Below are 14,510 nucleotides of genomic sequence, written 5' to 3'. Positions count from 1 at the left end.
GGTCAAAGGTCAGACGGAGGAGCCGGAGGACGACAGCTGCAGAGAAACGAAGACCAAAAAGAAAAATGTCATTTGATGACCTCACAGGCCACCGTACACCACAACATGCTTTCCGCTGTCAGTATCAGTGGCACCACTAGCGCTGTTAGCTTAGCTACACCCACAGTTACACCAATGAAATGAGAAGGGGCGGGATTACACATTCACCAATGAAACATCCCTGGCTCAGGTTTACTTATTATTCAGGTCCAGAAGAAAAATTTGATTTTAATTTTGAACTTTGGAGCTAATGCGTAACTTATTAAAATATTCAACACCATCAGAGGTGGAGCCGGACGGCGAGACTCTGCTGATGGATGGATGGAAAACTCCAGCAGTCATGTGACCACCAGTGTGGGCGAGTTTGTAATTAAGCAGATCTGAATGGAATATTAATAGTTTAAGGTAATATTTATTTAGAGCCGTGTTTGCTCTCTCCAGTTTCTTCATCTTCACACTCTTCGACACGCCTCCTCCTCAAACAGCACTCAGCTGTGAAAGAGCGTTTGTTAGACCGAGTCAGCAGTTTGTCTGGCATCGCTAACATCGGCTGATGTTAGCATGTCTGCAACCAACATGTCAGATGTTAGCATGCCTGCAAGCAACACAACAGCTAATGTAAGCATGTCTGCAGCCAACATGTCAGCTAATGTTAGCATGTCTGCAACCAACACATCAGCTAATGTTTGCATGTCTGCAGCCAACATGCCAGCTAATGTTAGCATGTCTGCAACCAACACGTCAGCTAATATTAGCATGTCTGCAACCAACACACCAGCTAATGTTAGCATGTCTGCAACCAACACATCAGCTAATGTTTGCATGTCTGCAGCCAACATGCCAGCTAATGTTAGCATGTCTGCAACCAACACGTCAGCTAATGTTAGCATGTCTGCAACCAACACACCAGCTAATGTTAGCATGTCTGCAACCAACACATCAGCTAATGTTAGCATGTCTGCAGCCAACATACCAGCTAATGTTAGCATGTCTGCAACCAACACATCAGCTAATGTTAGCATGTCTGCAACCAACATGCCAGCTAATGTTAGCATGTCTGCAACCAACATGTCAGCTAATGTTAGCATGTCTGCAACCAACATGTCAGCTAATGTTAGCATGTCTGCAACCAACATGTCAGCTAATGTTAGCATGTCATGTAGCAGCAACTATTCTCTTAATGGACACGATTTTGTCTGTTCTCTGTGTGTGTGTGTGTGTGTGTGTGTGTGTGTGTGTGTGTGTGTGTGTGTGTGTGTGTGTGTGTGTGTGTGTGTCAGATTATAAATATCACAGTCATCACTTCCTGTTGATTCTTGTAAAGGTTAGGGTCTCTCTCTCGCATCCTGATGACATCACTGAAATTGTCCAATCAGAATGTGAAGACAAACTGCTGAGTACCTCTGATTGGCTGATGACTGAACTTAGTTTCTTACCAGTACTGATAAAATCACTACTAGAGCTAATTTTATCAGTACAGTAGCTAGGCTCTAACCATGACTAGCCATCAGAAACTGACTTTAACGTCTAAATTGTGGGAAGGATGGAATGAGCCAATCAGTGTGAGACGACCCACATTACGGTCCCTCCCTCCAGCAGGGCCTCATCCCAGTTCCCACGCCGACCTCAATAAAGGCGGGCAGAGCTGACTGAAGGAGAAAATGAGTAACCGGCAGTGATGGTGCATGAAAATCCTCTGATCCACCGTGAAGAATCACTGCTGGATGAACGTGGCGGCCAGTCAGCCGCCGGTCCATCGGCCACCGTCGCCCCGTCAGCCGACGATCCATCACCCGCTGCCGCCCTGTCAGCGGGGAGTCAGAGATGGAGGAACAATTCCAGGCCCGAGTGAACAACAAACACTGAACCGGTCCAACCGGATCTGTGTGATTATTCAGCAGTGGTGCTCAGGCTTCAAACGCTGCTGGGTGACAATTTACTTTTGTTGTACGTTAAAATCCGGCCCACTGGAGGACGACTCAAGACGACAGAGGTTCCGATCCGGGTCTTCCTGGAGCGGCGTCGGGACCAGAACTCAGGTTCCTTCAGAACCCCCACGACACTGTGATTATTGATCAGTTCCTAAGTAAATTTCACTCGCTCTACCACTAAAACTGACAGCCAGAGATAGCCTTTAGCATGCTAGTGCTAGCAGCCAGTTTACTGTTGCTAAGCTAGCAGATCCAGGATGTGACAAGAACACGGGAAGTACGCTTAAACACCCGATCCAGGTGGGAGGTCAACCTGGAGGAGTCACCCCACTCATCCTGACTCTCACCTGACCCACGGTGACCAATTAGATGCCCAGAAGGGAGTGCCCCCCACCTGCCCCCAGGTGTCTGGAGAGGTTGTAATGTTTCAGAAACTGAAACGATGCTGAACCTGCAGAACTATCTGTTTGATTCTGGAAGCATCTCAGAAACACCTTCATTTAAAGAATAAAGTAGCAGCAGCTAGCAGCTACCTGCTAGCTGTTAGCCCAGTTTTAATTGGTGAGGGGAGCTACCTCTTCCAAGCTTGCTAGCTTTAGCTAGTTAGCCCTGTCAGTGAACAGAATCGAACATTTAAGACGTGTGTGAACCAACTTGTTGACTTAACTAACGTAGTCGCCGCGCATTAGGTACACAAAACAAGCTAAATATGCTATTCAGTGTTGACACAGGTCACATGACTCCTCACGAAATGCAAATGTTCAACGTCTGTGGAGATCAATTCTTCTTCTTTCAGATTCTAAGAACACTCCCCAAAAACATACAAACAAATAAAAGCTACTAACATCTACCATAAATTACTTCATCTATTTCACATGAAACTTGAAATCAAATTAAAAGCAGCTGCTTAAAAAACTGAAGTTATTGTTTTAGAATAACAACAATAACAACAACAATAACACAGTAGTAATAATTATTATTAATTATTATTATTATTAATAATAGTTATTATTATTATTGATATAATAATAGTTATTAATAATAATAATAATAATAATAATAATAATAATAATAATAATAATACAGGACTTAAATTGAAACACTTTTAGAATTTAAACTGTATGACCGTCACCATTGGAACACAACTACCACACGCATAATAAACATAACAACAAATAACCACACAATAATAAACAAAACAACAAACAACCACAGACCCGGCTTTAATAAAGATCTGTCCGTTGCCAAACCGACCGGACTCGTTTACCGTGACCGGACCGTCAGCTGTTAACCCCTCGTTCAGGTTAAACCTGTTAATGTTCACCGCCCGTTCCCGACACCGGCAGAACCGACGGTCAGGTGAGGGAACCGGGGATGGGACCACTGGAACCGAGAGGCAGGAATCTGTAAACTCACGTGCAGACCGGCTCCGGGGGGGGGCGGGGTCTCTCCTGAACCTGTTCGGATCGTCCACCTCAGCTTCCTCCGGTTCCGTTCACTCCCGTTCATCCGCACGCAGCGCGCGCCGGGCGGTCCGCTGAGGCTGTGGGCGCGTGCCGGTGAGAGTGTGTGAGCGAGATAGAGGGAGAGGGAGGGGTGGGGGGGGGCGGCCTGCGCATGCGTAATCTCTCAGGTGACAGAAGCGCTTTCTGTTGGACACGCCCACCTTCACTTGAACTTCTTGTCGCCCAGAACGGAAGTAAATAATGACAAAATAAATAATAAATCAATAAAAAATAATAATAAATAACGTGGTTTCAGAACTTTGACAGAATTTGACAGTTAAGATTTGTGTGTGTGTGTGTGGCCCAGATAAGCTTTAGTGGACCCACCCTTGGCAACGCACACACACCACACACATCACACACACACACACACACACACACACATACAATGGAATGTTAAATCATAAAATACCAACACTTTTAATTAAAATCAGCCTAAAATAGTAAAGTAGTAAAGCGGACCATAAGTTGAAAACAGAGTACCACCTGTCCAGCAACAACATGTTGGGGGTGTGGAAGGGCATCCAAGATATCAACAACTTCAGAGGATGCTCTTCAACATCAACAGAAGACCTGAGTGCCCCGCTGGCAGAGGAGCTAAACCCCTTCTTTGCCCGCTTTGAAGGTCCACAACACTACTCCTCAGCCCGGCCTGCCCCCTCCCCCACCCAGTCCCCACACACTCACCGTTAGCGAGCATGAGATCAGAGGGGTGCTCTTGGCAGTGAGCCCCAAGAAGGCTAAATCTGCCACAATTATCCCAGTACCCAAGAAGACGCCAGCCACCACCCTAAATGACTATCGCCCTGCAGCCCTCACCCCAGTAATCACCAGGTGTTTCAAGAGATTGGTCCGACCCATACCAGTTTACATACCGGGCACACAGATCCACTGAGGATGCCATCGCCATAGCCCTCCATTCAGCGCTGTCACACCTGGAGCGGCAGCAGACCTCCGTCCGTTTGCTGTTCGTGGGTTATAATTCTGCATTCAACACAATAATTCCAGACATTCTCATGAATAAACTCGTCATCCTCGGTCTCCCCCTTCTAACGTGTGCCTGGATAAAGGACTTTCTCGCAAACCGACCCCAGACTGTGAGACTCGGCCCCCACCTCTCCACCAACACGTCTAAATTGCACCGGCTCCCCACAGGGCTGCGTGCTGAGCCCCCTTTTGTACTGTGTCTACACCTCGACTGCCACCTGACCCACGACAGCAACTTGATAGTCAAGTTTGCTGACGACACATCAGTGGTCAGTCTCATCTCCGGAGGTGAAGAGGTAGCCCACAGAGAGGAGGTCTAGAAGTTGGTAGACTGGTGCTCAGAGCATAACCTGGCTTTGAACACCAGCAAAACCAAAGAGCTCATCATCGACTTCAGGAGGCTCAGCACTGACCCAGCCCCGCTTTACATTGACGGTGAGTGTGTGGAGAGGATCCAAACCTTCCAGTTCCTCGGCGTCCTCATCTCCTCAGACATCTCCTGGTCTTATAACACCACTGCCATCAACAAGAAGGCACAGCAGCAGCTTCACCTCCTGAGGGTTCTTAGAAAGTACAACCTGAAACCCTCCCTGCTGCTGACCTTCTACCGCTCATCCATCCAAAGCCTGCTGACCTACTGCATCACAGTATGGCACGGCAGCTGCACCATGGTGGGCAGGAAGACGCTCCAGAGAGTCGTGAAGGCGGCGGAGAAGGTCATTGGCTGCTCTCTGCCCTCCCTGTTGAAGATCTACTCCTCCCGCTGCCTCAGCAGAGCGATGATACAGGTGCATCCAAACAAGAACAAACAGATTCCACAACAGCTTCTTCCCGAAAGCCATTACATTCCTGAACTCAAACACGCACTGATTCACCCCCCCCACCCCCCCATGCACACACACACACACACACACACACAAACTGTGCAAATTCTCATCTGGGACATACAATACGCCGTGCTGGGCAGGACGCTCTTGTTATTCGATGTATACACTTTGTAAATAATCGACAGCGTAACGATTGTATAAACTTGTATTTTATTCTTTAATAAACGTAACGTAACGACAATAAAGGCTTTCTATTCTATTCTAAAGAAAATATTCAGATTTTTTATCCACAGTGATCAAATCTGAAGAACCACATGACAGGTTCAGGGAACTATCAGCACCTGATTGGTCACCTGACAGTAAAGGCAGAGCCACAGGTGGGATCAAGCAGCTAGCTAAGTTAGCCACTTGCCTATCTTCATGTCATCATCTTAAGCTGAGGAACACAACAGATCTAACCTCTGACCTTTCCCTCACTGGTTTGAGACAGGAGATGGACTCGTCGTCCCGCCGTTGAACTGAGGCGAAACGCAGGAACGCCGTGTCCCAGAAACCAACAAGAGAATCCAGTTTATGTTGCCTGGTGAATAATTACCTCCAAATACACACACACAATGGGATGGCGTGTGTCTGCCAGACTGATTTACATAAGACAATTTGTAAGAAAACATTTTTGTGTATTTTTTATAAAATCCTTGAAGCAGGGATGTAAATATTTTATTAGTTCCTTAAACTATAAATTTCATTTTAAAATCTCCGCCAGAATGTAAAAGTTAATTCTGAAAGTAATTCCTCCTTCATATTTGACACATTTTCCTGGATTTTCTGTTTAAAAACGTGAATTTGATTTTTGAGTTTTAGCGCTTTTCTTTTCTTAAAATGACTTATTTTTTCAAAAGCAATTCATTTAAACTCATTTAAATGAAACAGTGGAATCCATTCTGCTCACTTTGAACACATTTATTAGGAACAAGAGATCCAAAATACAAAAAAACATGACTTAAAGCTCAAACACGTCAGCTGACTGTCACAATGACATCCAAGCAGAACAATGAAGTCCAACTGGATGGGGAAGAGCAATTGGAAAGCTCTTGCTAGTTAGCCTCATGATGAAACTGACCAGCAGCCAATCAGATGGCAGTCTGACCATCTGTCATCACATGACATAAACGGGTCAGGTTGAGACTCCCTGTCTGGTGTTGAGGCTCTTCTGGTCGTTGTGAGGTTGCGACTGCAGCTGAGGATGTTTAAAGTTCAAAGAAAAGCTTGAGAGGATTATAAGGATTAACTCCAGCGTGGAGACGGAGCCCAAATCCAGGAGAGAACGTCTGTGCTAAAATGTCTGAAGCGCTTCCTGCTCTGAAACTCAACAAGTAAGAAGAGAGGTTTTAGTCGTCAATCTAATCTGAAACCAGTTTCTGAACATCTGACGACGTTTCATGGAGTGTCAAAGTTTGTAAATCTTGAATTTGATGAAAAAACAATTTTGGTTCCACATTCAGTCGCTGTTTCTACCCCCCCATTCAAATCCCACAACAGGTCCAGGTCCACCAAAATCACAACATCCCCTGAACCCGCTTGTTGTTGTGTCAACTTTCCTCCAGCCAGGAGGGGGCGCCCATGTCGGGGTTGCTGAGGAGTTCCTTAGCCTGCCGGATGTTCTGGTCCAGGAAGCTGTGACACGACAAGCCGTGGGCCGCCACAGCGCCGTGGAGCAGCCACAGCTGGTTCCGCAGAACTTTGACCTGCAGACGAACAAACCAGGTCACGATCCACATCTTTAAAGATGAACGGCAAACACAAACGAGGATTCTGGATTGTTCCCTCAGGAATTAGAGGCCTCACAGTCACGTGACTCCTGGGGTTCAAACAGGAAGCTCAAATGATGTGGCTCCTCCTCTTTTCAGATGACATCATTTCCATCTAGAGCTGCCATGATTGATCAGCTAGTCACGATTACAGTATTTTCTGCACTATAAGACGCACTGGATTATAAGGCGCATATAATAAAAAAAATTTAAACAGTAGTACAAAATTATCTAAAAACAGTCAAATTAGATTTTATTTCTATAGCTCTCAGTGACGTGTGGTGAGGTTCACGGAGGTAAGAGCCAGATAAAGTGGCATATTTACCACTCTGTCTGGCAAAATATGCCATATTAAAAAACCTGACATTAAAAAGTGGTTAAATTCATTACGAGTGGACCACTCAGATGGAACAGGGCGGATTATTTCCTGATCTGAAGTTCGAAAAAGATATTTAAGCTCCGACGTTAGTCTTCGTGACGTGTTGTTTCAGGTATCAACTACATTTGTAAATCAATCAGCACACCACACATCTTTGTCTAGCAGTGACTCTGTTCTTGAAATTTCAGAAAAGGATGGAAGTTCAGCTTTGAGGGTCTTTCATTCACCTTTATGCCAGTTTCTCCGTGTTTCTGCAGATTGATAGAATAGACCATGCTCTTCGCAGGCTGCTCTGCCGTCAGACCAGCAGGTCAGTGAGAACCAGCATTTCAGTGACGCCCCTTGACTACCGTTGTTAGGAGGTGTAGGACCGAGTGCCTTGTGAGGGGGCTCCTCTGGTGGCGTAGTGCAGCCAGACTGCCGACTTTTTTTCCAGCGATCATGTTTTTAACCAATATTAATTATGAATATTAATCCATATATAAGGCGCATCGGATTATAAGGCGCACTGCGGGTTTATGAGAATAGGCTTTTAGGTGCGTCTTATTGTGCAGAAAATACTGTACATCAACTATTACAATTGCTGACGATAAATTGAATAGTTCAGGCTTTGGGGGTTTTTTTTAATTGTTTTTCTCAAATGTGTTGGAAGCATTTTAAGAAAACAAAAGAGAAAGGCGCAACTGCAACACAATCAACCCTTATTCTATTTAAACAACTGGACAAAACGGTTGGTATTAAGGGATCAGCACGTTTGTTCACGTTAAAAACGACTCCTCCCAGTCCACTACAGTTAGTCATGGAGTTCATCAAGGCTCGGTTCTTGGTCCAATCAATACTGTTTATCTTGTACATGCTTCCTCTGAGCAATTTAATAACGAAACACTCCATAAACTTGATGAAGTCAGTCAGTTGGGCAAATTTTACTCAGCTGTCACCTCTTCATGCTAAACTCGTAGCAACAGAACTGTTTACTTCGTTAAAGGTTAGCAGATACCTGAAACACTTCAAGCTGAGAACTGATTACGGTTGTATCAGAGCAGCTTCCTGCTGGATGTTTTACATTCAATTTACATTTGATCCAATTAGTTTGCGATATTCACCCATCAGAAAGCAGGTAGAACCTGTGCTCCGTCTCACCTTGTTTTCCTCCAGCAGCTTGACTTTGACGGACAGGTCCTCCCTGATCTTCTGGTACCGCTCCTTCTGGCTCTGGAAGTCCTTCTGAGCTTGTTCTAGTTTGGGGAGGGTGATGGCGTCCCGGGGCCCCAAATTCAGCTCTTCCAGGTCGACCCGATAGGCGTCATACTCGATCCTAGACGGCAGGAAGGTTAGTTTGTGGACCAAGTAGCCATCCGGCTGACAGGAAACAGGAAATAGAAAATGTGCTTCCCACCCACCTGGCAGCCTCGTACTGCTTGGCGTTGATCATGGTGTCCTCAATGGTTTTGTTGACCAGGGTTTTCATGTCAGCGGTGAAGACATTGATGGCCTCCGACAGAGCCTGCCCACTCTTGGACAGAAACCTCTGAGCCTCAGCGTTCACGCCAAACTCCACCTGGACAGAGACCAATCACTGATGCTGACCACGCCCTCGTGTCCAAACACCGCCCCGTTTTCACTGTCAGGTGCATAGCACAGAAAAGCGTAGCATAGCATAGTATAGCATAGAATAATGTGGCATTGCACAGAATAGCATAGTGTAGCATAGTATAGATAAGCATAGTGAAGCACTGCATAGTGTAGCATAGTTTTGAAAAGCATAGCATAGAAGAACATGGAATATCATAGCATAGAATAGTATAGTGTAACATAGCATTAAATAGCATAGCGTAGCATAGAATATCACAGAGTAGCAAAGCATAGAATAACATAGCTGAGCATATTATAGCATAGCAAAGAATAAGTATCATAGCATAGAATAGCATAGTATAGCATGACCGGCGTAAACTGTAGTTTAAACAAACAACTCAGACTCACGTGCAGCATTGGCGTCTTGACGCTGAGCTCACTGAAGGCGTCGCCCAGGGTTTTCTGGGTAACCGTGAATTGATCGAGCTGATTGGCCAGCGTCTGAGCCAGCTTGGTCACGTTTTCGTAGCGTTGCCGGTCGTCTTTGAGCAGCTCGAGGCGAGGCTCCAAGTCCAGGTCCACCGTGCGAGATCCACGGCCGAGCTTCTCCGACAGCGCCTGTCTGGTGCACTGCAGGCAGATCAGAACCATCCATTCAGTGCTAGGTGCGCTAAGCTGCTACGCTAACAGCTTAGCTGCAGTCAGTGTAGTGTCACTACATTGAAGCAAATGAGAAATGCTCAGTCTCACCTTGTAGGTTGTGATGCTCCACTTGCGAACCCTCTGCAGCTTCTCAGTGGCTGCATTTTTGTTGCCTTGGACAACCACGGGTCCACTTCCTGGTTTCTGTGATGTCACCATAGGGTCTGGATATGAGGTCATCACAGAAGAACCGTTAAAACAAATTAAACTGCAATTCAAACAGAAGAAAAGCAATCTTTGGGACCATTAGCGCATTGCTAGCAGCGCTAACTACAATACCCATCAGTCTAATTACTATTACTCGTTTACCTTTGCTCTGCCCCATTTCCATGGTTACTTCAGGTGTGGCCTCAGCTGGACAGGAATTGACACTGATGTTGCCATGGTTACAGTTACTGTTCGCTTCCTGTTAAAAAAGGAGAAAGTAGTCGTCCAATCAGCTTCAAGGTGCCTTAAATCACAAAATCAAGGAGATACAAACTATTAAAAGTAGTTAGCACTACTAGAAAACTGTTAAGAGGCAAAATATAAAGATATCAGGCCTCAAGCTAATGCTAAGATGTTAGCATGTTGAAACCAATCATTGCTAATGAGCTAACTTATTAAAACTGTTGATGCACTATTTCCATAAAATTATATATCAGGAGGATATGATGTCGTATTGGTGGGAGTCAATTTCACATCCTCTGGTAGCATAATGCTAACCTGCTAGCCCCTTATCCTGTGCTAGCATCGGCTGCCTGTTTCCATCCAGGACTCTAACATTTCCAACAGTTCCTGAGGCAGCACGGGTCTCAGTTCCTCCAACCAGTACATCTCAACCGTGAGGCGTTCAAAGGTCAGGAGTCAATTATTATAAGGGTTACCATGGGAACCAGAGCAGCTTAGGAGCCAATCAGAACCCAGTTCAAAAGGCTGTGTGGAGATGATGGCTCCCCACTGGGTTTGGTGTTTGTGTGTTTGTGTGTGTGTGTGTGTGTGTGTGTTTGTGTGCGTTTTACAGTCATTCTCACTCCATGTTTTCAGTTAAAACACACACACACACACACACATACACACACAGTTGACGTGTTTTGCATGGGTGGCTGTGTTGTTGGTCTCACCTCAGGAGGCGTCTGCTCCACTGGGACGTCTGACGATCGCCTCCCACCTCCTTCCTGCTCCACCTCCTCCATCATGTTGCTCCTCCCACTTCTCTTCTTAATAGACACAAATAAACTCAAGTCAAACAAAAGCACAAATAATGAAGTGTTAATCTGCTCAGAAAGTCTCCTCCAGTCATGACACAGTTCCTGAACTCCCCCCCTGGTGGAGGAGCAGCTTCCGGTCACCCAGACCGACGCGATACTGTCTTAAAAATTTTCATCCATTGCAGTGTTTAAATTTGACGTGATGATCACGTGATTGACGTCACAGGAGCAGCTCGAACCAACTTTCAGCACCGGAGAGACGACCTTTCACGTTGGACACGCCCCCACCTGGAGACACCTGGTCGGGCAAATGACGTCATTCCTTGGTGAATGGACTTTAGCTTCACTGCTAGTCATTTACAGCTTACCGTCACCAGACATAGAAATCAGTTCCCGAACGCCTCATCGACAGATCATTAACGGAGGCTGACCTCAACACACACACACACACACACACACACACACACACACACACACACACACACACACACACACACACACACACTCACACACACACACACGGATACATCTGAGCCCCGTTAGCACTGCTGCTTTTTGTCACCATTAGCATACGATGGTTGTCTCCCATCAAGGAGGTTTTCACACTAAAATGGAGCCGAAGCAGTTAACTATTAGCCGTTGGCTAACTGTTAACTTATCAACTAGTTGTTAACTAAGACTTAACTTCACGTTAGAGACACCAGGAAGCAACAAACACCAGAACAAAGCTGCCAGAACTGGTTTTACCTCCTCAGACCACCTCCTCCTCCTCCTCCGTCCCTTCTTTTATCCGCCAGCTCTTCTTCTTCTTCTTTTTGTCTGTCGTTGTCTGTTCCCTCAACGACACACACCGAAAACTAAACAGGTAACTGAAAGAAAACGAGTCAACACACACCCGGAAGTGTTTTCGAGCTGTGCTTTTCGAAAGAGGGTGTTCGTTTTCCGCCTTTTGCTCACCCGGCGGGGCGGGTCGCTGAATCACGTGCCCCTCCGACATGACCCGCCCCGCTCTGTGATTGATCTACTCAGGTAGGAACAAAACTTCTTTTGTTCAATCCCGAAACCTCCAAAACCTCCAACATGTGCTTGTCCCCCTGATGTACTCATTCCTGAGCCTATCCATCCTGGTCACTGTTATTTCATTCATGTTAATGATTTAATAAAAAGGAGAAACCAATTCAAAGTGTTAACGAGCGTCAAACCCTTCGGTTTCATGGTTCAGTAGGAGTTAAACAGAATACGGAAGGTAAATGTTCTCGTGTAACTTCCTGAAGACGACGCCCTGACAGACTCGTCTCTGATTGGACGATCACCGTAGCGTCTAATCGGTCCAATCAGCTTGTAGCGTCGACTACACTCTCCTGTATAAAGGTGGATCCAGCCTGCGATTGAGTTATTTCTCGTGAACTACACCGAGATAGAACAGCAAACATGTCCGGACGTGGAAAGACTCCCGGTAAGGCTAAAGCCAAGGCAAGGACCCGTTCCTCCCGCGCCGGGCTACAGTTTCCAGTGGGCCGCGTCCACCGGCTGTTGAGGAAGGGCAACTACGCTCAGCGCGTCGGTGCCGGCGCCCCCGTCTACATGGCGGCTGTGCTGGAGTACCTGACCGCGGAGATCCTGGAGCTGGCCGGTAACGCCGCCCGCGACAACAAGAAGACCCGCATCATCCCGCGACACCTGCAGCTGGCCGTCCGCAACGACGAGGAGCTCAACAAGCTGCTGGGACGCGTGACCATCGCTCAGGGCGGCGTGCTGCCCAACATCCAGGCCGTCCTGCTGCCCAAGAAGGCTGAGAAGGCCCAGAAGAAGTGAACGGCCAACCCGGTTCGACCGGCTAACATCCAAAGGCTCTTTTCAGAGCCACACACCCAAAACTGAAGACGCGCCTCGTTCCTACGCTTCACGCTTCAGGGTCACATGACTTTACCTGAAGTAAATCATCCACCATCAAGGTGAAATCGTGTCCCGCAACATCACGCAAATATTAACGGTTCGGTATGGGTCAGGTTTTCGACCGCTTCCGGTAATAAACGGACGGTCGTTCAGTGTCGATACAACACCAAACCCTCATACAGTATCTACAAAATCTGTCTTAACACTGACGCCATCACCATTCGAATACAGAATTCACGTAATCGAACGGAAGGAGGGAAGTCAAGTCAGTTGTTATGAAGAGGCGCGGAGACACCGGTCTGTCACTTCGTTTCCCTCTCTCCCTCCAGCCGTAAGGGGGCGTGGCTAGTTTGAATACAGAGCGGGAGGCGTGGCTGAGGCCGACGTGGACTCTTCTGATGCCGCACCAATCAGCGCAGCCGCAGGGCCGGCGGGTCCTTTATAATCTCGCTGGTGGCCACAGTGTTCATTTCTTGTACTGAGTGACTGCAAGCTAGGATGGCCAGGACGAAGCAGACCGCACGCAAATCCACCGGAGGAAAGGCTCCCAGGAAGCAGCTGGCGACCAAAGCCGCTCGGAAGAGCGCCCCGGCTACCGGCGGAGTGAAGAAGCCTCACCGTTACAGGCCCGGTACCGTGGCTTTGAGAGAGATCCGTCGCTACCAGAAGTCCACTGAGCTGTTGATCCGGAAGCTGCCCTTCCAGCGTCTGGTGAGAGAGATCGCTCAGGACTTCAAGACAGACCTGCGCTTTCAGAGCTCCGCTGTCATGGCTCTGCAGGAGTCTAGCGAGGCCTACCTGGTGGGTCTATTCGAGGATACCAACTTGTGCGCAATCCACGCCAAGAGGGTCACCATCATGCCCAAAGACATCCAGCTGGCCCGACGCATCCGCGGGGAGAGGGCTTAGACTGATGTCACAGTCCTGCTGACACCCGAACGGCTCTTTTCAGAGCCTCTTAAGTGATAAAGAGCCTTTCTGATTAGCTGCTCAGCTCGATGAAATAAGTTTTATTGATAGGCTATAATTAAACATTCATTGATGGTCTATTTTCAAACAAATAGCGTTTTATTGATAGTCTTACAGGTTCACTCCTATTCATTAAAGATAAATGTATATGGTCGTTTATTCACTGCAATATGTATTCAACAGGATCTTCGAAGATAGAATGGAGAAGTGTGCTGGTACCCATTTTTAAGAACAAGGGAGATGTGCAGAGATGTGGCAACTACAGAGGAATAAAGCTGATGAGCTATACAATTAAGTTGTGGGAAAGAGTAGTGGAAGCTAAACTAGGGGCAGAAGTGAGCATTTGTGAGCAGCAGTATGGTTCCTTGCCAAAAAAAAGTACTTGCAGATTTACTACAGATAAAGTACTTGCTTTGAGGATGTTTGGAGAAGGCTACAGGTAGAGATGGGCAGATGAAGCCCCATGAAGCATTGAAGGCTTTCATCCCAATCGGTTCAAGGTGGTTCGGAGCTTCATGAGGCCTCATTTGCTCTAGTACGACTACTCTACTGGATGGTAAAATATCAGGTGGCATGAGTTTGACATATGTGGCATTTTGCAGAAAGCGTGTTAATAAAACTGTCAGCAAAATAAAGTATGCAAAACATTCACAGTGTAGTTATTTATATATATATATACACACACACACATACAGTATATAATAT

The 14,510-nt window shown here is 46.6% G+C and overlaps 4 protein-coding genes across 9 annotated transcripts in view; 2 read left to right on the top strand and 2 right to left on the bottom strand.

Moving 5' to 3' along the window:
* The window catches only part of LOC137590338 (FH2 domain-containing protein 1-like), a 13,949-nt gene extending 10,432 nt beyond the window's left edge, over window positions 1-3,517 (bottom strand). For 2 of the 5 annotated variants that reach the window (XM_068307888.1, XM_068307892.1), the window contains exons 1-2: window positions 3,387-3,517; window positions 1-36 (exon numbers count right to left, since the gene is read on the bottom strand). The exon at window positions 1-36 is cut by the window's left edge and continues 453 nt beyond it. The gene's annotated coding sequence lies outside the window, so the exon portion shown is untranslated. Of the gene's footprint in view, window positions 37-1,709; window positions 1,861-3,187; window positions 3,206-3,237; window positions 3,256-3,386 lie in introns of those variants that run through there. The other 3 variants (XM_068307891.1, XM_068307890.1, XM_068307889.1) reach the window with 3 other exon arrangements.
* Window positions 3,518-6,225: 2,708 nt separating this feature from the next.
* LOC137590742 (arfaptin-1-like) lies at window positions 6,226-12,171 on the bottom strand. Of its 2 annotated transcripts, none has more exons than XM_068308473.1 (8): window positions 11,688-12,171; window positions 10,854-11,238; window positions 10,060-10,156; window positions 9,799-9,914; window positions 9,457-9,678; window positions 8,877-9,034; window positions 8,617-8,791; window positions 6,226-7,034 (listed from the first exon to the last, which is right to left on the bottom strand). In XM_068308473.1, the coding sequence occupies exons 2-8, from the start codon at window positions 10,926-10,928 to the stop codon at window positions 6,879-6,881; spliced, it is 999 nt and encodes a 332-aa protein (XP_068164574.1). In that variant the 5' UTR covers window positions 10,929-11,238; window positions 11,688-12,171; the 3' UTR covers window positions 6,226-6,878. The 2 variants fall into 2 exon arrangements, with proteins under 2 accessions (XP_068164574.1, XP_068164575.1); XM_068308474.1 differs by having other exon boundaries at window positions 10,854-10,949.
* Window positions 12,172-12,326: 155 nt separating this feature from the next.
* Window positions 12,327-12,766, top strand: LOC137590746 (histone H2A-like). Its single transcript, XM_068308477.1, has one exon. It carries the CDS (start codon window positions 12,372-12,374, stop codon window positions 12,753-12,755), a length of 384 nt encoding a protein of 127 aa, XP_068164578.1. The 5' UTR covers window positions 12,327-12,371; the 3' UTR covers window positions 12,756-12,766.
* Window positions 12,767-13,325: 559 nt separating this feature from the next.
* LOC137590743 (histone H3-like) lies at window positions 13,326-14,454 on the top strand. The gene has a single exon (XM_068308475.1). The coding sequence runs from the start codon at window positions 13,335-13,337 to the stop codon at window positions 13,743-13,745; it is 411 nt and encodes a 136-aa protein (XP_068164576.1). The 5' UTR covers window positions 13,326-13,334; the 3' UTR covers window positions 13,746-14,454.
* Window positions 14,455-14,510: the final 56 nt, after the last annotated feature.

This window comes from Antennarius striatus, chromosome 23 (assembly GCF_040054535.1).
Source record: "Antennarius striatus isolate MH-2024 chromosome 23, ASM4005453v1, whole genome shotgun sequence".
Classification (NCBI taxonomy): Eukaryota; Metazoa; Chordata; class Actinopteri; order Lophiiformes; family Antennariidae; genus Antennarius; species Antennarius striatus.
The sequence above is the reverse complement of the archived record's forward strand: the minus strand, read 5'-3'. Positions and strand labels throughout refer to the sequence as shown.

Excerpts from the sequence above, each read along its gene's own strand:
- LOC137590743 (XM_068308475.1), top strand. The coding sequence starts at position 13,335 with ATGGCCAGGACGAAGCAGACCGCACGCAAATCCACCGGAGGAAAGGCT.
- LOC137590742 (XM_068308473.1), bottom strand. The coding sequence starts at position 10,928 with ATGATGGAGGAGGTGGAGCAGGAAGGAGGTGGGAGGCGATCGTCAGAC. Across the intron at positions 9,915-10,059 it reads GGAAATGGGGCAGAGCAAAG|ACCCTATGGTGACATCACAG; the intron begins GTAAACGAGTAA and ends CCTCATATCCAG. Across the intron at positions 9,679-9,798 it reads GGAGCATCACAACCTACAAG|TGCACCAGACAGGCGCTGTC; the intron begins GTGAGACTGAGC and ends ATCTGCCTGCAG.
- LOC137590746 (XM_068308477.1), top strand. The coding sequence starts at position 12,372 with ATGTCCGGACGTGGAAAGACTCCCGGTAAGGCTAAAGCCAAGGCAAGG.